The following is a 24760-nucleotide window of genomic DNA, read 5'->3' on the forward strand; positions in this document are numbered from 1 at the left end:
ATCGGGATCAGAAAAGGTTGTTCGATAAGATCATTGCAACACGACTAAAATTATCACAGCCATATAAAATTATTACTTTTCTTAGTCTTACCGTATTTTTTTAACAGCCTGTTCGATATTGAATACATGTTTTAAATAAATCCTTAACTTCTATGGTTATTGTTGCACGTTGATTTTTGATCGGTTGCTTGTGCCTACTTTTAATTTATCCCACGTTCTGGCGATAGATAGAGTGTAGTATTTATTTCATGGAGAACTCCAGCTATTGAGTATGTCTTGTGTCATAATGCATAATGTTGATTATTGGATAGTATAAGAATATGCACGTTAGGCATCTATACCTTTCGACTTGGTATAATAGTGAGATTAACTTTAACATTAAGGTATTACAAGTCAAATCATCAAATAGATTTCTAGCATATCCCACATGAGTAACGGCAAATAAGAAATATGCAGCTTGCTGTTCTTATTCATCTCTGTCGCATTCTAGATGGACTCTGGAATTTCTTCGCCAATTGTTTTATAATTTTATTGATTTATTTTCCAAAATCCAGCTTCTGTGTTAATAAGTATTCCAAAACAATCCTTGTTCACGCTGTCCATATTAGTTCTACTGGACACCAAGCGCGTGAAGGCTCTTAATTGAAGGCTTACATTACATCAAGTTTCAGTTTATCATAGATTTCTTCTACATCTTCAACTATTTACTATTGAGGTTTAAAATTCCACTGCTTCTGTATGTGAATCAGACAAAGTTTTCCAAACAAGCACAATCACCTTTCTTTTTTTATCTTCCGTTTGTCAAAATATAAGATACTCAATGGTATTTTGGCCATTAGCTCTGATTCGTGCAACTAGTTCTATCAATAATAATCTCATGTGTTCCATGGATACGTTGGTACCATGTACATTTTCTCCTATCGATTGTGCTTGATAAAACATCACCGACCATCAAATTCTGTACGAAGTCAGCATACATCTACTTTTAAAAGATTAACAATTATGTCAAGAGCCTAACAAGTTATTAGAAATAAAGAAATCAAATTCAAGTTTCCTTCAATAATTCTGACGCTACCATTAGCTATTTGCCCTAATCTCTTGTTGCTTTATAACTTGACGTTGTTCACCTGATTTTTTTATTGAGATAAAAAATGTGGGTATTGTGGATTGTTGATTGTAGTGATTTCCTGAATTTCATTTAAATCCTCTCGGATCTGTACTAAATCAACTAATAAACAAACCTATAATGTCATAAAAATGCAAGAATTAACCTTGTTTAATTCGACAGCGTAGTTTAATGGGTTTTTTTGTTATCACACCCTAATTATTATTTCTTAATTATTTCAAGTGAGTCATTCTCATAATTTTTAAAGCGAGCAAAATCTCCTAGATACCTCGGTTGAAACAATCCAAAAATACTGTTTAGGCCGACATACAGCCAAAATATGTGTATTTCTAGGTACACGGTTTCAACTTTTGCCTAGATTTAACACTAAGTCATTATTGCAACTGTGTTTCCTATAATTTGTAAGTGTTACTAAACTATAGCAGGATTTTCTTTTAAGATTACTCTACCTGAATTACGGCCACATGGGTGATTCTTAAGGTCGCAAGTCTTGCTGTTCTTTTTGCCTTTTTCACTTATGTCATTAATAAGACGTTTGCGGCCAACTCTTAACCAATCAACCTAAGTTGTTACAGCCTAAAGTGAAGCGTCTATGCAAGATTGAGGGCCCTGGGTTTGAGTTCAGAGCGGGGATTATGGATGCGCACTTTCGAGTAGCCCCATACTGGGACGAAGAGTCTTTATACATCATGTGAACAACTTACAACATTGTAAGATCGAGGACCTTGTGCCTATATGATAACTCGGATGTAACACTCAAATTAGGCAACCATAACTATCAATTAAACAAAAATTTAATAGACACCGGTTCGGCTGTCTTTTTCATCGTCGTTAATAACAGTAAGTTACATGAGGCATGTCAGTTGATGGTTAAAATTAAACGTTTATATGTGATTTAACAACGGTCACTCTGAAGAAGGATCTACTCTGATCAACAAATTATGACAGCCATGAACTTCTTGTAAAAAATAGAGAATAATAATACATCAGTGTAGATGATAAGTTGAATCATAACATCTCTGATTACGTTAAATCTGAAAAGTATAATTCAAGAGTTAGGTGTGCAATTACAATAGGATAATATCAGTGCTCTTTCTCTGTTTCGTCAGAACGATTACTGGAAGTTGAACAGTTATACAAGTGAAGTATAGCTATTTATGACGCGAAATAATATTTCAAATACATATAAAAATATCTTTTGGCTTTCTTTTGGAAGTCCCCATATGATAGTTATGCCAAACTTCTTGTGGAAAAAGCCTTTACAGAATTTAAACTAAGCGATTTTAGCTATGGTGCATACGAATATTTGAATAATGGCATAAAACAAAGGAAAGCATTTCATATTTGTATGCTGAATGTTCCATCGTGATGATAAGCAATACAGAAATAGGCAGGAAAAAATGAACCAGGAGTTGAGCAAATGGTCGTGATTATACATAATTAGCATCCGTAGCTAGCTATGCTTCTAGACAGTCTATAATACGTTGTATCAATCAACTGTTAAATTTTGTCTCAGTAGATGGGCATTTAATCAAAATATTCACGTCACTATCACCGTTACTTGTTAACAAGCACTTCTGAGGCTATTTCAGCACGTGCGTTGTGTCGGTTACGTCCAGCTTATGAACAGACCAATCTATTCATTCTACTTGAATCATATTTTAGCCTTTGTAATTACTGGTTTATCAACCTTGGCTGTTTAAATATGAGCGTATATGCATGCACTTCTCATCCTACTCATCATATGTCAGTAGTTTATTTTTCATCTGGCTATAAATATCAATTAATGTTTGATCAAATCGAGTTAGCTTACAGGCCTTCTCCACTGCATGTCATTTTGTCTCGCTCTCTTCTCTTCGCTACCTTTGCTTCATTGCTCAGATTGTCTACCCAGATCAGTGAGTGTACATAATATATTTATTTAATTCAGTTTTTTACTAACACTATCTTAGTCCATAATTATATACGAGGATTGTAGCAGCCAAAAACGATCAAATCGGAGTCAGATATAGGTACACAAAATTAGGGAGCCTATTGACAACATCGTCCGATCTAACTGACGTCTAAATATATGCCCCCATTAAACATCCCTTATCAAATTCGGAAACATTTTCTACAGTACTAGAAGCTAGCGAATAGATTTTGGTAATTAGTAAGCTCATAAAGAAAAACAAGAGTAATCTCCCCAAGAGAATTACTATTCGTCTAATGTTGTACTTTTCTTGTTAAGTTTATTAATACAAAACCTGAGTAGAAAACTAGGCTACCTGCCGATGACAGCAATAACTAGTTTCACTAACTAAAGGTAAGGTATCATCACTTTGATAAGACAGGGAACTAACACACATATTGAATAGTTATTGATATTTACCAATAAGGACTTAATTTTGTTTTATTCTTCAACTACCCTGAAGGTTATGTGTCGTCCTACACAATATTTTAAAGAGACAATATGTTAACGCAATGTCACAGAGATGATGGTTCTTATTATCATTGTAAACGAAGAGACAAATTTGACTAATTATGTGTGATAGCGACTCAGGACTATCTATAAGCATGAATGAGAGTCAAAATGATTCACCTACTCAAGGTCTTGTTTTCATTAGAGTCACTATGCCAGACGAGAACAGTGAAGTAATACAATACTTGTGTGATAACCTTCTGAAGACATTTAGTTTCAGCCCAACAGATTTAATCGTGGATGTCAAACTCACAGCTATAAAAAGATCGAGTTCTTGCTTGAAGGATGAGTTGAACTATGGTCTGTTTCTTCCTCCGTCAAAAGGAAAAGCTGGAAAATTCTTGCAAGAAGACAGAATGTTACTAGACTATCCCTTCGAGGGTTCGGTTGGTCACTTAGAGGTAATTTTACATTTTCGGTGTTACTTATTTTTTAGTTGAAATATAAACAACGCGTCTATCGTGTTTTGAGAACAAATGTGAATAAGCTCCGTAAAATAAATACCAAGGTAAGGAATTTATAAGAGCATCTATCATTCACTCATGATGTGTGAATGATATTGTATGGTCCGCCTTTGCATGTTTGGGAATTTGGTGATAGCCAATTTTCCGAAATTTCACTATCTTCGTAAAGTGTTTACTAAGTTGCCTGGATTTTGATTCTGTCAAGTCTCCGTGGTACGGTTTGTAGACATTAGATTTGTCATTGATGAAAAATCTATCATTTTGGCAGAAAATGGTTAACAAAGTTGTATATTTTCGTCCTGAAGAGCCACATAGCCATTCTTACATACAACTGGTTGCTTGATTCACGTTCTCAGTTTCCAGTTGAAAAAATAGCCAGTGCAAACATAGTCCTCCAACAATTTTGTCTTCATCACTGGTGACCTGATTTTTGTTCCTCATATAATATTTAAAGCTCATACTGCTGAAGCTACATACGAACAACCGTTCGATAAAATGATGGTCAAAGAAACAATTATATGACATATTTATTCAAATTAATAACGAGTGATGAAGCCGTTTTTGAAGTGTTTCATTGGCATGGTTACATGCAGTTTCACTACCAAAATATTCGGAGAAAATATTTATCCTCTAGGTTATACATCTGGTCCAAACATTTTTATTTTTCAATCACTGAAGAGACTATAATAACTGAGTAAACATAACCTGGGACGCGCACGAATGGACATAATTTTCAGATTAGACAAATAAGTTCACTGGTTTTGTAAGCAGAAACAAGATACGAGTAAAAAGTAAAACAGTTTTTGATGGTTCCTCTAAGTGTTGTTCTAAAGGTTTGAATTGTGTCTAGTAGTGCATTTGTAGAGTAGGGAGAATTTATCAATGACTAAAAACAACGTGTTTGTCTACACACAGCTAAGACACAGCCATATTCGGGAATTTTTATCCTAGGTTTACGATTGTTAACGAAACAAATAAGATCAAACTATGTATGTGACCAAACTGCGGAAATCTAAGTTTTTTTGTCAATATCGCTCACTATAAGATCAAATTTTTAGCTATAAGTCATCAAAATGGCGATTTATTTCAAAAAATGCTCGTGTTTTAAAATTAAAACTGGTAGCTGTTTGTAAATATATCTGATAAATAAACTATAAAGCCTAAACTGTTTTTCCCGTTTGACTAGATGTTTTAATTAAATGATAAACAATATATTTGTCTGAGTTGCTATAGTGTTTTTCTACCTGCCAAAATGGTCGGCCCTCTATATTTGATGTTTATTTAGACTTATCCTAAACATTACACACGTTATCAACCCTATGTCAAGATCTACTGACAAAGGTTTGTTCAGGACGTTCAGGCAAATTTTATAAGATTTCAATTAATATCCAAAGGTAAACCATCGTGTTTGTTTGACCCTTTAGCTTCATACGAGGTATTTTTCATAATCTTTTTATATACTGGAACCAAAGAAACAACGTGGTAGGTAAATAGTACTTTACGATGGTTTAGATACAGGAAAATTATTTACTGTCCCCGTCGTAAAGTTATCACCAGTGTCCAATCTGAATACTTCTATCAGGCGCTTTAAAGGTTTTTAGGCCAAAAATCTATATAATCTAGTGCTACCTTTTTAAATACACCTTTTTGCGTCACCGAGTTTATCGTGCTGGTCTGTTATGATCTAGAACATAAAAGTTGGTTCTTCTTGCATTTAGTTTAGTGATTATTTTCAATAATAGGAGCAAATCTAGATGTAACGCAATCCCAAAGTAAAAATTTCGGGTAATTTTAACGATATACGTAGCTCAGTAATAACTTTTTCCAGTAATAAGTTGAGATTTGTAATCATTTTATAAGCAGTTGGTTCTGTCTTCCTTCTTTTTCACGTTTTGTTGACAAATTTCAGTCGGCGTTTGAAATTTTTTATGCTTAAGACTATTTTTGTCATTAATTTGACACTTCGATGTTATATTATATCGGAGTTATTGATGTGTTTATCAAATAATACATATTCTGCACCTCATATTAGCGTAAGGTCATTTATTTAAAAAAAATACCATAGAATGCACTTTTGCATAATTCAGAATCTTCATGATAGTTGTTAAAAGACGCTGATCAACTATCTATTAAAATTATTTATTGTATTTGAACTGCTCTTCAATCACAATGAAAAATATGGTGTGTAAAGTACTGATTGATATTAAACATTTAAAATTTTCCACCAAAAATTAGTCTTTAATCAGAAACTATCGAAAACCTTTTTTAATAAAGTGCTTGTTTGCTAACATGCACACAAATTGAATACTTAGCTGTGTGTAAATACAAAACAGATTAGAGTATGTTGTCCATGTAGTATTTATTGCAATATAAACGAACATTTTGTGCGCACTAAGTTGAACCCTGTTGCTAAAGTGTGTGGCATAGTGGATTTGCAAAGCCTGTTAGTATGTTTATCGTTCTTCAAAGACCATACAATGGTTGGCTTACGCGGCTACTACGAAAAATCGCGATAGGAGAGATAAATTCTGAACTTCGGTGTAGCTCTTTTCTCAGTCAATTTAAATGATGAATGTAGCTTTCAATGAAACTACTGTAGTAATCAAAAGGTAAAATTTGCCGCAGTTTTAATGTTTTGCTCTCGTTGGTCGATCCAAAATAAAACTAATAATTTTAAAAAGGATAAAAATTGGTATGTCACACTAGCCATATTGAAGAAGGCATCGAATAATATGGTATATTTAAATAAAAGCTAAGTTACGTGGGTAATAATGATTAGTTTTTCATCAGGGCTGTATACCAATATATATGTTTAACAATAATAATAAAATCTGTACCGATCAAGCAACAGTGTGTTGGATTGTGATATTACCAATCGAAAGTCGTCTCTAAATTCTGTCGGGAATGACTAACAAAGTAATAGAGATATGGGAGTTAGTAGATGGACTAGTATTAAGGGATATTTTCATCAACAAATGATTGAATTAGAATATGTCGTGATAAATTTCATAATATAACCTAAGAAAACTAGGCATGACTTTCAATTTAAAAATTTGTTTGCCGCCCTTGCTTAGTTATTTTTTCAGCCACTCTCAATTATTTTCATAAACAAACAGGATTGATGATTGATTGGTTTTGAAAATGTGAGTCAGGTTTGGGACGTATAATAGCAACAGCTTGTCTATGAGATAAATAAATGTGTTACCATCAAGCATCCTTACTTTGTTAGCGAAAACGTTTTGGGAAATATTCAGGAAGCACAAACCACTTTTTTGTTTTTGTTTTTCTTATATTACTCTTTTAACGGGTTGAAATCAGTGTATGCATGCATTTAATAGCAACATAAAAGCGGACTTACCAGATTCGACTGAGCTTGTAAGTGTGTGTTCTACACAGAATGGAAAATGCAGCTTTATGGTAGGTTCCATTTAGTGCACTGTTAGGCGCTTTATTGATTGTTCTTGCAATGTTATCATCTTCAAGGTTAGTGTGGATAACGAAGAAATTTTTACTGAATGTAGTGTATTTAGACTTTTGTCTATAGTTTCTCTGTATTTATGGACAAACTTTCATAAAAACCGTATATATCTTAGTAACGTTCAACACGTATCGATCCTCCTCTGAATTTGATGGTTATATATTCTTTCTACTCTGTAAAACAGTGCTTTTATCAACGTCTTCTTGGAATTGTCTGGGCAATGACTACTAAAGTTCAGGTATAAGTCACTTCATTAATTCTTTTAATAAACCGGTCGTTTTATCTTACCACCTACTTTCAGTCCTAAGTGGATCTTATCAATCTTTTCATGTTACATAGTAAGTGGGATGTTTCGATGCTCTTTGTTGAGGATTTCTAACAAATGAGTTTCATGTTGTTGACTGTTAAACTCAATATACTAAACCTCAGCCCATCTAGAACAATGTAACAACTGATCTTTTGTTTTTTTGAGCCCAGACGTCTCAAGGGCAGACACAGAAATATATGTCAGAACTTTCTAACTCCCAATCGATTTGATGGCATATGGCGCTGTGTGGCTGGAAATGAATTTCCTTGGTATATGGTCCTATGAGTATAAAGTTTCTGACATGTATTTCCACATTGCAGTAAGTAAATTTAGTGTGTTCATGGAACAAAAAGAAATGAATTATAACTATCAATTACCGTAAATTAAAAGATATATATTTGAATCGCATCTAACTATTTCCTGAATTCATCGCCTTATTATAAAAAACCGGATGACCTCTTCTCCCTGTAGGGGCACGCTTAACTGATTAGTAGGGTAAATTAATGGATGATTATGATTAGATTGTTTCTTGTCAGGTCGTATGCATCGTATATCTTACAAAATGTGGATGTGTGACTAGAATAAATGCTGTTTACCATATATATGATTTATTTTCAGGATGGCATGCGAAACCAATCACCACGAATTTATCTGGCAATTAGGAATTTACGTAGTGAGATATGTAAATAGAAACACAACTGTTTGTTACATTTGAGTGGTTCAACTTGATAGCATAAACTAAGCTGTTTATTGAGCATAGACATTGCTCTAACCTTGATAACGTAAAAATACTCAATTTTGCGTTAATTTGCCATTGAATATAAGGTCAAACCATGTGACCAACATAATATATGGGAGTTTTACAGGCAGTACAGTCATATTACCCATTATATATATTTAAAATATCTCCGAAATAAACTTTGTCCAGTATTAAAGGAGCTACAAGTTTCAGGAGACTTAAACCTAGGTATTAATTTTAAGTTATCTTTCATAGCGTATTGAGACCAGGAGAAAAAACCCATTTTAAATCAAGATGTATTAAATAGCTGTTTTGTCTCACATTGCGACTATTTACCATTATCACCGAGCTGGCGTCACTTCATGATAAAAACTAACATTAGTTTAGACGACCTACATAAACTTCAATCTAAAAAAGATCCTCATCCGCGAATGTATTTATTGCTATATGTTGCTTTTGAACGTTTTTTTGATTATTCTCTACTTGCTTTTAAAAGTTGAGCCAAATTTTACTGGAAGTAAAACTGGTTATGTAATTTGGTAGAGGTGATTCTTCAAGTCAATTCAGAATTGTCGGGAATTTGAACCACTAAGTATTCGTCGCGATGATTTGTCGAATTCTGTACTTGTATTTGAAAGCACCCGAAGGTGGTTAGTTATAGTTTCAGCATCAAATCTTACATAATTCTTCAAATGTAGTTTTGAACACTACTTATGAGGGCTATCTGAAATTTAACAGATTTTAATCATTTCAGTAGTTGAGATCATGAGTGAATTGAAGATAGACCACCATGGAAAACCTGGAAGCACTAGACGGTTGTTTAAATAACACAATAATTGTTGATAGATTATATATTTAGGGGATATAAAGTAACGTGTTGCTATAAAAAAAGAATCTTTGTTGTTGATTTATCATGGAACAAAGTTCATTTTTAAAGTAGTGTGTTTATTGTGCACTAACAATGGGAAATTAATTCATGATCACATGTTATTTTTACACCTAAGTTATTTATTAATCAATTGTTTGTGACTTTAAGGCAATTATTATCACAAAATAACGTCAGCTTGACAATAATTTAAGAGTGGTTTATCCGAATGATAATTATTTCATTGGAAATGTCAAGTAAAATTCGAAAAAAAGTTCATTTATAGTACATGAAGCGACACATTTCTTAATAGGCACTTACAGGTAGTGAATTAACCTAAACACCAATTAGTAGTTGAATGTTTTTTTAAAACGTAATTAGTGCTTGTCAACAATGATTATCTTCAAAGTACTTACTTTTTCTTGAAAAATTAAAAAAAATTACGATATAATCTTATGCATCTTGTAAATATTATGACGTAACTATCTGGAATAGTTAATCTTAAAGAAGTGTCTTTTAGTTAATCATTTTTAAGTAGAAGTGTTAGCCACACAAACTAACATATTAAATGCAACTATTAGCGTATGTCTAATATGTCCATTTTCCCCCTTAATAATACGCCTAATAATGAGCATTTACATTATTCAAATGTCTATAATATCACAACAGATCGTGATATTATTTTTTGCTCAACTGCATATCAATTAAGGCGACACAAACACATAAGGCAGTAACAGTGATGCCTCAGGTTCCTTACAAATTGTTTGTTCGTTGATTTATAAAATTTCATAATCTTTAAAAAGGCCATTAATTGTTTTAAAGTTTGGCTTTAAGTTTTATTTTCTAAACACAGGCTGAATTTACTTAAATTAGACCTTTTCAGATAAATTGAATGCTTTTCACTATCATGATTTATAATCACAAATAAACTTTTAACCACGTGTTCAAAATGTTTTAGCTATTCTAAACATTCTCGAAACATTCTCAGATGAAGTCAGTTCGTATCTTTGGAAGATTTTTTGACTTGATAGATTCAGGAAAGAGGAACATCTGATAATTAGAGATGTAAAAGATGCTGTGTACTTTTTGTAGTCATGACACTCCCTACTCCTAAAATTTCTTACATTATATATTCTGTAAATTGAAATCATACCAAAAATAAAATTATCGGAATAAAGTAGTTATTGAGGTGAAAAAAACCAGTTCGTGTATCCGTCTACTGTTAAACCTTGACTTTTTATAATTTTTGCCATCTTAGTAATTGCTTTTTCTCATACAGCCTTCAACTGTTCTTACTATTTTCATAATTGTTATGATAACTCTATCATTGTTTTTTGTTAATTACTGTCAGTCGTGTCATTTTGCCTACGATATTCATAACAATTGGGAAATCTTTCTTGTATTGGATACATCATGGTCTTTCTCTCGCTTATTCCATTCGTCTATAAATTCGACTTGTATGAATATGGAAAGTAATTATAATTATTTTTCACTAATGAACTAAATGACGTTTTGGATTTTGATCACAAAACTGCATTTGCAAAACATATCATTTATTCATACGAATTAGTACTTATTGGCAATAAATATGGTATACGAAATGAATTTACTTCATCTCTCAATGTTTGTTACTCTTGCCCTACAACGTATACGGAGGGAAATAACTACAAGAAAAATGAATAAATTATGAACTTATCGTTTTCAAATCAAATTGCTTTCATTATAAGGATTTAGAATTTGGGAAATTGTAGTTGTACTAAGAGGTAATAATTAACCTGTTGGCATATAATTTCTCATGTCTGATTACGATCATGAAACTTAGTATTAGGTTAGATATGGAAATGAATTCATGTAACACAATCTGATCAATAAACTATACCATCTCTCTTTTGGAGGGGCGTACCGATTTATCTAGGGAATGCGCTTAAAAGTTAAAATATGAAATTGTAGAACAGTTGAACTTGAACAAAGTTCGCAAAACAGATATGCGGAAACGAGTTGCTCATCAAAACTACTTACAAAATATTCAGTGCAAAATATTACAGGTCGATTAAAGTATATGCTGAATTATGCAACCCTCAATCCTAGAGTCAGCTAATATGATGAAGACTAGTATTTATGAGTAAGAGTTAGCGTTATCTGAAAACTCGATTGATAATTTAGCGGTGGGCCAACGTGCAGACTGATAAAGCCTTCAAGATCTGTCTCTCTATTTAGATGAAATTTGATATTGAGTAACATGATAGATCTCTAATATTGGTTTTAGTAAATAAAACATAAAGTGACAAGCCACGTAGTGACGAGAACTGGATAATGCATCAAATGATAAGATTTGACACATCCACTCAGTAATAGTTTAGTGCTAATTCAGTGATCTCAACGGTCTTTCAAATAAGTCAGATACCTTTATCTAAAACGACTGGTCAAAGACTAATAGGTGTTTGGTTAACTACCTTGGTTTCCACAATGAATATCTTCTGATTCAATAAATGAATGAACAATATTATTTTTTTGACTTCAGACATTCATAACGTTTATTTTGTCAACTACTTCACTTAAACTTATGACATATAAATGTTAATTAAATTGTGATTATCGCTAAGAATTCTATTAGTTCTCAAAAACTTCGAGTATCATCTTGAATAATGGAGAAGAGGTAATTATAAAATAAAGATAAAAATTAATTATTATTTATCAGTCAGAAATGTTTAAAATAGAGCGATGCTGATTAAAACACAAAGAAATATCATCAGACCACAAATTTTACGAACTATTTGTTTGATTTTATATGATATAATACATTTTTTTATCTAAATACTCCTAAGGTCTGCTTCGGTGGTCCATGTGTTTGATGATGCACACTGATTCTTATGTGAAGAAATTTCATGAAGTAGACATAGAGACAGAGGACACTTGTTAACCAGTTATAGGGTAGTTCAACATATACAAGTCATTAGCAGTAAGAGGTCTCGTGTCTGTGAATTTGATGAAACTTCAATTAGTAACACCTAATATTCTCTTTGATGATGGCAAAGGGACAGTTTAGATAAGTTATTACTCCAGTGATGTCTCGACTGTCTTGGCTTGTTTAGTCTGTAACTGCCTATCCGCTTAATGAACAAGAGTTCCCCAAGAATTCTAAAATTCTGGGGCGCCATAAGTCACAAAGCCCTGGCGAAGTATCCCTTGCTATATTCTAGGATATGTATGACTTATGATCGCGCACCTGACTGAGTTGTTTGATAAAAGGATTGGAAATAGAGAACGCTTGAACATCACAGGATCAAGTTATTGTCATCTCCATCTTCAGAAAGAACTTACGTAATTCATGGATCAGCCATCGGAGAATAAGTCTACTTTAGATTAGGTCCGAAGTATTGCTTCCGTCATATTTCACAGATTGACAAAACTGATGATAGAGTGATTCATAACAAGTGGTCTGGTTTCTTACCAGTTTGTGGATATATCAGTCACATTTTACCCTACTTTCAAACGTAAGAGTACTGCCTCATGTATTGCAGGCCATCAATTGTTGTGTAACTTGATACAAGGCGATCCTTCGTTTTGTTGGACAGAACTGTTCTCTAGGATTATCTGTTAAAGAACAGTGTGCTTAGGAATCTTATTAACACCTTAAAAACCCTATATGTATATACATTTCAGGTAAGGAGAAGGCTTAAAATCGCCTCTCTCTGTTATCCAAATCTAGTAGTGGGGTTAAACAGAGTTATCCAAGCACACAATTCTTCTCCAAGGTTAACATTTTGGAAAAAGCTTTGAAGGTAGTATATATTGAGGATGTGGATTTGTATCTTGGAAAGATTTTTTGACCTTAATTATAGCGCTGATGTTGTTTTACTTTAAGATTATACACAAGCTATCCAAATTATACTTATTCAGCCAGGAATCGGTGCCCGTTAGTATGACATTTGTTTTTCACTTATTAAAAGCAAATCGCTACTACCGCACTGATAGAGTCACAGGCCTGCACTCATTCTTTGTAGTGATCTGTTAGAAGCACTTGAAAAGTTTGTACGCCTGAATGGCTTTCTAATAGTTAGCTGTGTCTTCACCGTTTTTAAACATTGACTCATGTGACTTGTTCGCGTTTTGGGCCCATCATCTCAGTAACTTTGATATCGTCCATCAATTACCGACGCTCGTAGTGCATACTATTTTCAGTGCTTAGTTGTACAAGATTTTCTGTTTTAAATAAACAAATAAATTTACTCATTATTTTTGAAGGCACCTAATACTGTAATTTTAAAATTGATTATCGACTTTAGTGGAAACACCCCATATATCTAACATGTTTTAATTGGACATTCTAAATTCTGAGAATGTTGCTAACCGAAGGGACTTTCGATCACATAAAAACTGAGAATTTTAGAATAGTAGACATTCATCTGACATCTTGAATTACTTATATTTTAGTCGAATTGAGTCAATTACCTGAACAAATAAAATTTATCATAGTAGCTCAATGTTATCGTCTATCATAGGTCTGAAGCCTTGGAGTTGGATTTCAGAACTGTTAGATAGTTTCGTAATAACGATAGCAGTGAGCAATGTGTTAGATTAATCATTTCAATCACTCAATATTATAGTCCATAATACTGAGATTCTCCATTGAATTAAGCGGAAATAACAGAAAGCAAATTACTGAGTAAACTAGTATGTTCATTGAGCGAATTCACGTATCACTAACGTTGTTATAGTAACTCAATCATTTGGTTTATTAGAAATTGTAAGTTACTGTCATCAATTATCTAAAAATTGTCTCAAATGTAGGTTTGACCACTTCATCAATGAGCATTTGATCTGGATTTTATTTACAATCGAAGTGAAAACGACCCATAATTCCCACCGTGAACACAACAAATATGAACCGAAATGGTTATATCTGTTGATTTATGTTTTCCAACTTTAGCTGAACCATTTTATAAATCAGTTGCTTATTTAACGTTATCATCGATCCCCCATCTTAATTTCGACTTTGTCGACCCATAGTTTACACAGAAACTTCAGGAAACTTGCTTCAAAGCTATTCATTAGTGAGTTTATGATTATCCATTATTATATCAGTTTTCGTGAAATCTTCAATATTTCTCCAACTGGTTTCAGCTTGTTCACTTATTCACCCTTCACGTTATGTTTACCTTAGTGTAAGTAATTTATTTTAATCGTTTATCCTTATAATTTATTTCTATCAATTGCATATTCTAAGGCAAATTTTCGTCAGTTTATTGAATATGTCAAAGTGGATGATGTAGATAAAGTTAATAAATGGTTGAATAAAGGACTGGACCCAAATTTCCAATGGAAACCAAACGGAGGTAAGTGAATACATTATTATGATTGTTTTTATTAAATAACTAAGCAAGTATCTGAATAAACGCATTGTGACAAAAAGATAAATTGATATATTCTTGTCCATATTTTTTACCACTAAATAAACCTATTTGGTATTTATCTATCAGTTTATGCATATGAGCATATATATCGTATAAATATAACCAATAAATTAATACATGTATATACGATTGTATAGTTTTGAGAATGGGCTCGTTGTAGACGATAAGTTAATTTATAAAATATATATCCATTAGTTACCACCAAACAGAAAAATTACATAGAATTAATTCATTTTTGTAATGGTTGTTTAAATCTTCCCATAGATGTTTAGGACTGCAACTGATCAGTCGCTTATTGACATATATGTATTCTGTGAGGATCACCTTGAAATTATCTTAAGTCAAAAATGATAAAAGAATAGACAGATGGTGGCTAACAGTGAAATTCAGGACGCAATATTCGTCCTATTTCAGATTGACCAGCTACGTCTACCTGCATTCCACAGTCCATGCACATATGTCAATAAATGACTGATCAATTTCAGTCCTAGACATCACTGAGAACATTCAAATAACCAATACAAAAATGAATTAAGTTTCACCACATTGCACAAACTAGTGGCTATCAGGACTCAGTAACTAAGTGGATAACGTGATGTTGTTTGAAGCGAACGGTACTGGATTTGAGTTCTGAAGTGAAAATCAACTGTAGGATGCATACACATGCAGCTGACGAGTTCAGAACAGAATGAAACACGCGTCCACTGATAACCACTATCCACCTCTGCTTATAATTACATAGAATCTTGTTAAACTGAAGTCACTCAGTAGTAAGAAAGTTCAAAATGAGTTTAACCATTAAAACGATAAATAGATTACTTCACTGATGGTTACCTATGATATTGTCATAGTGGGGTATAATCACCCAGTCATTGGTTGGTGGTTTAATTACTAGTGTCTTCGAGTTTAGTTGCTTAGGATCTGTCAATCCATCAAAATACCAACATTTTGGTAGCTTGAGGTAAAGTTTGAGTCAGTGATACATATTATTATGAACGCTATAAGAGTTAGGACTCTCACATATTAATTGAGATACTGTAAAATGCGAATCATTCATTTTTACAGATTGTTACAAAACAGACATAACCAAACAGAACTATAGTAACTAGTATCATAGAACCAGAAAAACGGAAACCTTTTCTGCATTTCATTTTTCCAAATACCGGTGATTATGTTCTGTTTCATTAGCACGGGAGATATCATTTTCCCTTTTTACATAACGTAAAGAATTAGTTAACCGCTTGTGGTAATTAAGAGTATTTGAATTATAGTACGAACTAAGAATCCCAGAAATAACTCAATTGGATCAAGAAGCAATAGATAGGCACGAACGGATGTACAGTATTTGGAATTCGAATTCGAGCATTCAACAAGTACAAAGGAATCACTAGCTCATTCAAACACCACACCACTTTAATTTTAAATAATGGTTTAATCACTAATCTCTGTTATAATAAAACTGACTCTGTTATTAGAATTTAGGAAGAGCCTCGTTATAAACTATTTTCTTATATTTTTCGGTCTAGTGTGATTCATAAAATCTTGTTTCATTTATCTTAACCGTGTTGTTATCGCTACAAGAATCCATTTATTTGCCATCAGAGCAAATAAAGATCCCCAATTCTAGTCACACTTTGACTGTTAGAAGACCGTGATGAAAGTTAGTTGTCGCATAGTTTTTTTGTACCTTAGTACCTATCTGTTATGTTCTCATTAAAAAAGCCTGTAGTGATGCTAAAAAGCGTCTAGCATAGAAATATGTTTCATAATACAATAGCATTGATAGAATACTGCTTCATAGCAAAAAAATTTTTTATTTCTCTGCATTTTTGTCACTATTATTTTAAATCGGTTCTATTAGCTCAATTTGTTTATTGTGAAACAGCCAACCATCTACAGGTTGCTCTAAATTTTCGAAAAATGATTCAATTCGATTAATCACAATTCATAACGAAAAAAACTATTTTGTGTAGCAAAAATAAATTGCCAAATCAGTGACTTTTTGATATGCTATAAGTAACATCTCGATATTAAAACTCTCGGCAAATTGTATTGGTGACCCTAGTGTTTGTACCAATTGAACGATAGACAGTTATGTGAAATATTAGTTTAATTGAACAAATTATTATTCATTCAGATGAAATCATAAACAGCTTTGTTTTATTATGAATAAATTGAATGTTTAAACGTTGTACATAGTTGTGTATAGTGTTGAACTAATTATTTAGTGAGGCAGTAGAATTTTCTGTATGAATTGTCCCTCCACCCTTGTTCCCACATTTTATTTGTTTATTTATTTTTTCATAAATTCGTCCAACATAACTGAAAGTCATCCATAAAGTACAACTTAATTGAGCCGTTGTTTCCTATATATATATATATTCCCACTCTAATATGAACAGGATTGTACACGGTGACGTATATTGCACCACCCATATATTCATATTATAATGGATATTAATCTAAATACGATTTAGTAATCATATCCGAAGTGAATAAACCATTTGAATGTTTATTCATGTTAACTAACCAATGTTTTACAAAACATCATTGTCACTGATAATAATTTATTATGACGTCAGACTGATTTCTATACGGTTGTATAACATCAACTATACCTCTTCACGATAATAAAACATAATCTCTTTGACTGTTGTTCTTTTAATTTGGGCAAGAGTTTTTGACTAAGAGCTTATGTTATTGTCTATACGAAAGTGTCAGTAAATGAATTGTTAACGCCGAAATGAATATTTGATCGATCAAGGAAAATGTGCTGAGGCTTAAATATTCTAGTGAAAAACGTGTGTAGAAACTCAATTTGTACATCATTGTAGTTACTGTTTGTATCCACTCTTAAAAAATCAAGTCAATTATTTCAGAATTATTATTGGTAAATCATAATAATATAGGATACTATTTCACTAAAATCTTTTTCAGTCATCTGTCATTTCAGATGAATGATGGGCTATAATTAAGTTGTCGAAAATAATTAGTGATGGGACTTTTAAACAATAGAACGATTAACGTAAATAAGGTTTGTGTTATTCTAAAGTAACTCATTTAGGACTAATAAACTAATCTACAACGGTTGAACTTTATTTAAACTTGGTTCAACAAGACGCTTTTCCTGAACAAATGGTTTTAGCGAAGTTATTTTGTTATCGAGTTTTAAAATTCGTCAGATTGCAGCTACTTCTGATATTAAACTACTTAGTTTTATCAGGAGTATATACAGTTAACCTTTTAAGTTGACGTTTTAAACTTTAACATTGGCCAAAGCGAATTCCATATTATGACTTGAACATTTTGGATTTTAAATGAAATCAAAGTGACATCCTGAAACCTTTTACATTAGCCATGACTTCCTTATTTATGAATTTAAATTTCTTGAGTTCATCAAAATAGATGCTATCGTAAATTTTAAAGGTAATGATATGCTATCTAATAGAATGTTTTGGTGGTAATTGTTTTCGCAAACTTTTATTTTCATTAATCTCTGTAGTAAACATCAGTGAATCGAGATCTACCGAAAAGCTTTGCAGTAATTTAATACTAATACATACACTATGAGATAACTATTATTTATCTTAATGTACTTTCGTATGTGTATAAAGGTTGACAAAAATTCCTTTCCATCTATAAAATATTCATAGATCTCAATAAGTCATTAATTCCTATAACTACTTGGTTTGTATACTTGAATGATATTTTTTCAAGTACAAAAGCAAATTTAAGAGACAAAAGTGTATTAGAGAAAGGAAGTAGAGTCGTTGATAATGATATCAAACCCTTACAGTATTTCCTGTTTAATTAATTTGGTACTTTGTCTACATTGAATAAAACGTATATATATATATATATATATATATATATATATATATATATATATATGTCTGTTTACTACCTAGCCATAACAGTCAGTTTCCCTATAAAAACTTGATTAATAAAATCAGCTTTCTTCCACGTAAAATGGTAACCGTGTCTAAAATAAAGCTATGCTGTTGTTAGAGAAAAATCTAATGCTTTTAAATAATTAGTATAATAAATCTGAAATTACTATATTTTCCAATTAACTTAAGAGATTTTTATGGATGAGAAGCTTAATTACAGATTCTTGTCTGCGTCTTAACTATATTATGCGATATTATTTATATTTGCGAAAGCTTTATCTAGTGTATGATCAGGTGACTTAGCCCATGAGCTAGCGAGCACCTCCCTTCATGGTTTCGTAGGGTTTGATAAATTCAATACTCATGTCCATTTTATTACACTCGGCCGATAGCAGACATGTAGTAACTAGAAAAAATATTGGAGTGGTTTATTTCGTATGTTTAAATATTCCTAATCGCGTTATATCCCGTCTCTTACACATGTCAGAATTTATTAGGAAATGAACTACCAACTGTAGTCTCTGTTCATAAGGAACGCGTAACACCTCTATCACCATCACTGGACTGATAGGACTTAACAAATAGTTCTATCAGTTCTTCACACTTGTTTTTTTATCCCTTACTTATCTCCTCTTCACTTAATTATTAAACACACTTGTTGTTACGTAGTTTTTGAAGTTCATTACTTTAGTAAGTTGGTATTTTGTGTATTCGCCAACTTTTTATGTCAGTTAATTTGCTCATGTTATTAAGGTGTTTATTACTTTCATAGTTACCAAAATACGTTCCACCTAGCTATCGATTCGTACTTTTACTTATGATGATTAGTTATGTAGTCCTTTAACATTGTTTAAATGACTCATAAGCTGTCTTCATTGATTTAATATTGTTTATATATACATATAATATTATTGTTTATTAGAGTAAATGTTGATGAACATCTAATTAAGAGCGATTTTGTCCGCATGCATCTTTTGGTCTCACTTACATACTAATCAGGATGAATACATGTTATTGAAATACTGAACTAAATGTACGCGCGCGAGACCGAAGATTCTGGCCTCGAGTCCCGAGTGCGCGATCGTGGATGTGCGCCGCTGAGGAGTCCCATACTAGGACGAGACAACTGCTCAGTACATACAGGTTTCCAACGGTGGTCTAGTTTGTTCGACTCATGAATTCAACTAACAAAATTTCAAAACGCCTCTGACATCTGAGTAAAACTAATGCAGAAATGTCTGCGCATCTAAACACACACCTTTTAAGGATTGTTCTAATACACTTGAACTATGGTGCTATCAATAATAGGCTAGACGTAGATTATTAGGTGGAAATAATAAGTCAACTGGTAGCATTGCAATACCTCATCAGATTAAGTTTTTCATGCTTGTTTTGTGTTGATTACCACAGGCTTGTCAGAAAAACGTTAGTGATATCCGGTTTATGAGATCATTGACTGTGTAACAGAGTTGTGTTGGTGGATAAAATGCTTGTATGTTTAACCAGTCAGTCGTGTTAGATTAAGAGTTGGTTTCGTTATACATATCAAAGTCTAGTTTTATCTGCTCCGTGATATACACGGTTCGCTTTTAGGGTACTTAAACATTTACTTGTTACTCAAGTATAAATTTAATTACGAAGTGTGCTCACTATTCGCATAGAACATTGGTTTAATATATAAGTTTCAATTGATAAGATAAATTAGTTAATAGTTTGCAAGTGAACTAATTTCTGAAAAAATATTGTTATTCTCATTGTCAACAAAGATTTATTTATTTTACTAGATGTTTTTAAATGATTTCATAGACATATAAATCAGAAGTATTTGCAATACTATAATCGGATAAAGTGGTCGTTTATTATGTTAGACAAAAATATTACGTTCAATGTTTACTATACAAATTACTTTAATTTGCCCGTATTTTACTTTGTAGTACATGTTAATCCGTTTTCGTTCTTGAATTTTCCAAATAGAAACTCCACTCACCATGGCTGTACAATTGGAAAAACCATACGAAATGGTTATGGCTTTAGTGGCTGGCGGAGCACACTTAGATTATCGGGCATCAGATAGTATGACACCGATCCATCGTGCTTCAGAGAAAGGCAATTATGAAGCTATCAAGGTAAGTGTTATTTGTCTTATTGTTACCGATTTGCCACTCAAAACAAATAAAGTTCACAAACAGCATTGATTCTAGACTGACCAATTTTTTTGAAATTAATTACCTTAGAAATAGAGATGAATCCCAAGGGTGTGTAATTAAAATTACCCCTATATACTTTGATTAAAATAAAGATATTTGAACTCGTCTGTTAGGTGTGGACAAATGCAAACAGCATTAATGAGGATGGGGTACACTCAGTCGCTTCGTCATTAATAAAACAAAACGCGCACTGTTCATTACATTACTAACTATTATTCAAAATGAAATAAGCTATTGAATACAGGTGAAATCAACTTAGTCTTGAATAAGTACAAATCTGTTAACTATTCATATACAAATAATATTTTTATTTTATTAAATCTCAAATATTTATGAATCCAATTGAATGGAGAATTTTTAAGTTATACTTAAAAGTTTTGTTGACTTATGTGCATATTTCTTTCTCATGTTGTTTATCAGTTATTGTTCTAAATAAGATATTACTAAGCGTTTTCTGTGATTCGTTAGAAGTTATTCACAATTTGGTAACAATGTGAAGTAAACTTATCTCCGAGATTTATTTTGAAGGATTTTAATTTGGGTAATAAACGTATGTAATAGTGGTATATAGTTTGTGAGATATACAATCATGCTGTTGGGAATACTTTTAAAGTTTCGCTTAATAACTGTAAAATAAATAGTAGATATTAAATTATACTTTTATGGAATGTTAAACCTTTAAAGGTCAGTGAAATAGATGGGAGTATTTTTTACTGGTTGTTTGAACCTTCCCACTGACGTTTAGGACTGCAATTGATCAGTCTCTCATTAACAAATGTGCATCCTGTGTAGATTGCCTTGATATTGTCTTAAATCACAAGAATTATAATAACAGAAGGATATTGATTATCAGTGGAATCAAAGACGCATGTTTCATCCTGTTCCGAACTCGTCAGCTGCATGTGTATGCATCCTACAGTTGATTTTCACTTCAGAACTCAAATCCAGTACCGTTCGCTTCAAACAACATCACGTTATCCACTTAGTTACTGAGTCCTGATAGCCACTAGTTTGTGCAATGTGGTGAAACTTAATTCATTTTTGTATTGGTTATTTGAATGTTCTCAGTGATGTCTAGGACTGAAATTGATCAGTCATTTATTGACATATGTGCATGGACTGTGGAATGCAGGTAGACGTAGCTGGTCAATCTGAAATAGGACGAATATTGCGTCCTGAATTTCACTGTTAGCCATCATCTATCTCTGCTTATAGATGGGAGTTGCCGTTATTTTTTATTTCAATGGTAACAAGTTTCTATTGAGTTGTTATTTCTCCTATCAAAATACTCTGTAAATAATATAAAACTTTGATTTCATTTAAAAATATGTTATTCATATTTTTCCATAATATGCGGGTTTTTAAACTGTTTGTTTATTCACTTCCATTTTGGCAAAAGCTAATTGTTGACATAAATCTGAATAAATAATTCTTATAACTTAGTTACATTATTACATGTAATATGTAGATTATTGACAAATTATGCAAACCAAAGTAAAATTCCTGCAGAAATCCTGAATAAAACATTAAAGAATTATTGAGAATAAAAGGTATACAGACAATTGGCCATTTTGTTTGTTATACAATAGATGTTTAAAATGTAGGTCTATCCTCAGGTTATAAATTAAAATCTCAGGATGAAAAATTAACAATATGCAATAAATTTTAGATCATGTTCAGTTAGTTACTAAAATAAAAATGTACTAGATAAATGCTAGTTTTGATTAATATTCCCATTTTCTGTTATGTCTGTGATAACCTTACATCGAACACCACTGATATTCAATTATATTAATCAATGTGGAGTTACTTTTCTTAGTGGATTTTCAAGATGTAAGACAAGACACTTATCAAGGTATAAACACCTTGTCTTACATGTCTGGCCAAATAACCAAAACTGCCAACAGTTTTAAATAATAATTTTCTTGATTCTAATGGTTTTCAGATCATAGTATTAAGACAGACTGATGCTACTGATATTATGTTGTTAGTATTTGTTTTAAAATGAAGTGGTGAATCTTGAGTCACCTCTATAGGTAGCTCACTTAGATTTATCGGATAGCTATGTATTAGATGAGGAATATTAAAGTATATATTCGATTATCCTCGTAGATTTTGAATAAATAAAAGACTAAGAGAAGAATATACTAGTATTGCAATGTCCTAAACTGATAATGGATACCTAAAGAAATTGATAAATTATTACTCCAGTCATCAAAATGAATGTGTCAAGTAGGATACAACCATAAAGAAAGCTTGTTTCTGATATAAATGGTCAATCAGAGACAAGCTAGTCGATAAGTGTCAGATGTTAACGTGCTTAATTTACCGGTAAAAGTTTGATCCAACTTTCTGTTTATATCTTGCCGATTCGGTTAGCCAATTTGAGCTTCTTATTCCCTTTTAGTTTTCTTACCCAAGTAGATATTTTGGGTTAGCATATAAGAAGTATATATATATATATATATATATATATATATATATATAATACTGATAGTAATTAGTATTTAACAAACTCCAGTGATTAGTATATCTTCTTTATTGTATTAGTATCAGAATAGAAAGTATGTCTCAATTCATACAATTAAAAAAAATTAATAGAGGTCCAACAGAACCTTATCTAGAATATTACATGGTTAAAAGAATTAATCAGAAACCTTTTCAATTAGTTCTTGAAATGTATCGATTACTATTTGATAAATATATTTCAATATTTCTTCGATATCTTTGCTATTGAAAAGTGGAAACAAAAAAATAATGTGCTATAAAATTTCACTGGTTTCGCTAATCAATGCCTAATTTCATCAAACATCCACTACCCTCAAATGTATACGTTTTTGCAGTTTAAGAATCCTCATAGGATATTTAAAAATGAAGAATATTTGAGCGAATAATTGTTTTCAATAACTTCATCATCAGGCTCTACAATTATAAGTCCATAATTACGACATTTTACAAAGGCCAAAATAAGGCATGTATTAATGAGATTGACCATGTTATATCCATCTGAAGGGGTTTTGTAGAGATTGTAGTAATTTCAGCAGTTGAGATCATGAGTCAATGTTATATGCTAAAAAAAGGTAAACGTTTACATCTGTTACGACATATATACTTCAAAATTGTGTTATTTGCAAATTAGAAAGGTCATTTAATAAAGGTCAGAATGATTTGGAGTAAAGGGTCCAGTCATAATCAGTAGATTAGCATTATAGCAAAAATCAAAATGCAAAAAAATACTGTGTGAATTAATGCATAGTAGGGGAATTTCATCTTGTCAATTGAGATAATAATAATAATATTATTGTGTGAATATAACACGTAACAAGAGGGGTGTTATCAAGGTAATTGGGAATGATGGATGTGAAGATTAAGATAGAGGTAATCAAAAAATAGTGATAATAGGGAAAAAAAGGAAGTGGGTAAGAAGTTTATAATATTCAGTCTAGGTATTCGGTGATCCAGTCGTATGCCAAGGTTACATAGAGCCTGGACATACGTTTTCTGGATACAAAAGTTTGGTTTTCTGGAGTTGATCCAGATGACTTCGGCTACGTAGAGTAACGGTAATCTAGTTGATCCAGGTAGATATTTCGGAACTTAATATAAAACAGAGAAAGCTTCCTCTATTTTGATATAATGTACATTATCTACCAAGTGTGAAAGTATAGTGCTGTTGATCGACTTAATGACTCCTTTTCCCAACCATGCTGGTACATGTTCACGAACACGCAGGGATAATGCTCTCTGAGTACGACCTATGTAACTAGCTCCACAGGAGCAGTTGAATTCGTATACACACATGGAGGGGC

At 32.1% G+C, this 24760-nt stretch overlaps 1 protein-coding gene across 1 annotated transcript in view; it reads left to right on the forward strand.

Moving 5' to 3' along the window:
• Positions 1–3649: 3649 nt before the first annotated feature.
• The window catches only part of SHN1 (Protein shank), a gene marked incomplete at its 5' end in the record, with an annotated part of 65045 nt that continues 43934 nt past the window's right edge, over positions 3650–24760 (forward strand). The window contains 5 exons of the mRNA XM_012936414.3: positions 3650–3760; positions 3794–3988; positions 4024–4095; positions 14668–14776; positions 20719–20870. Coding sequence (XP_012791868.2) covers positions 3650–3760; positions 3794–3988; positions 4024–4095; positions 14668–14776; positions 20719–20870 — 639 coding nt within the window. The remainder of the gene's footprint in view (positions 3761–3793; positions 3989–4023; positions 4096–14667; positions 14777–20718; positions 20871–24760) is intronic.

The sequence above is a fragment of the Schistosoma haematobium genome, chromosome ZW (assembly GCF_000699445.3).
Source record: "Schistosoma haematobium chromosome ZW, whole genome shotgun sequence".
Classification (NCBI taxonomy): domain Eukaryota; kingdom Metazoa; phylum Platyhelminthes; class Trematoda; order Strigeidida; family Schistosomatidae; genus Schistosoma; species Schistosoma haematobium.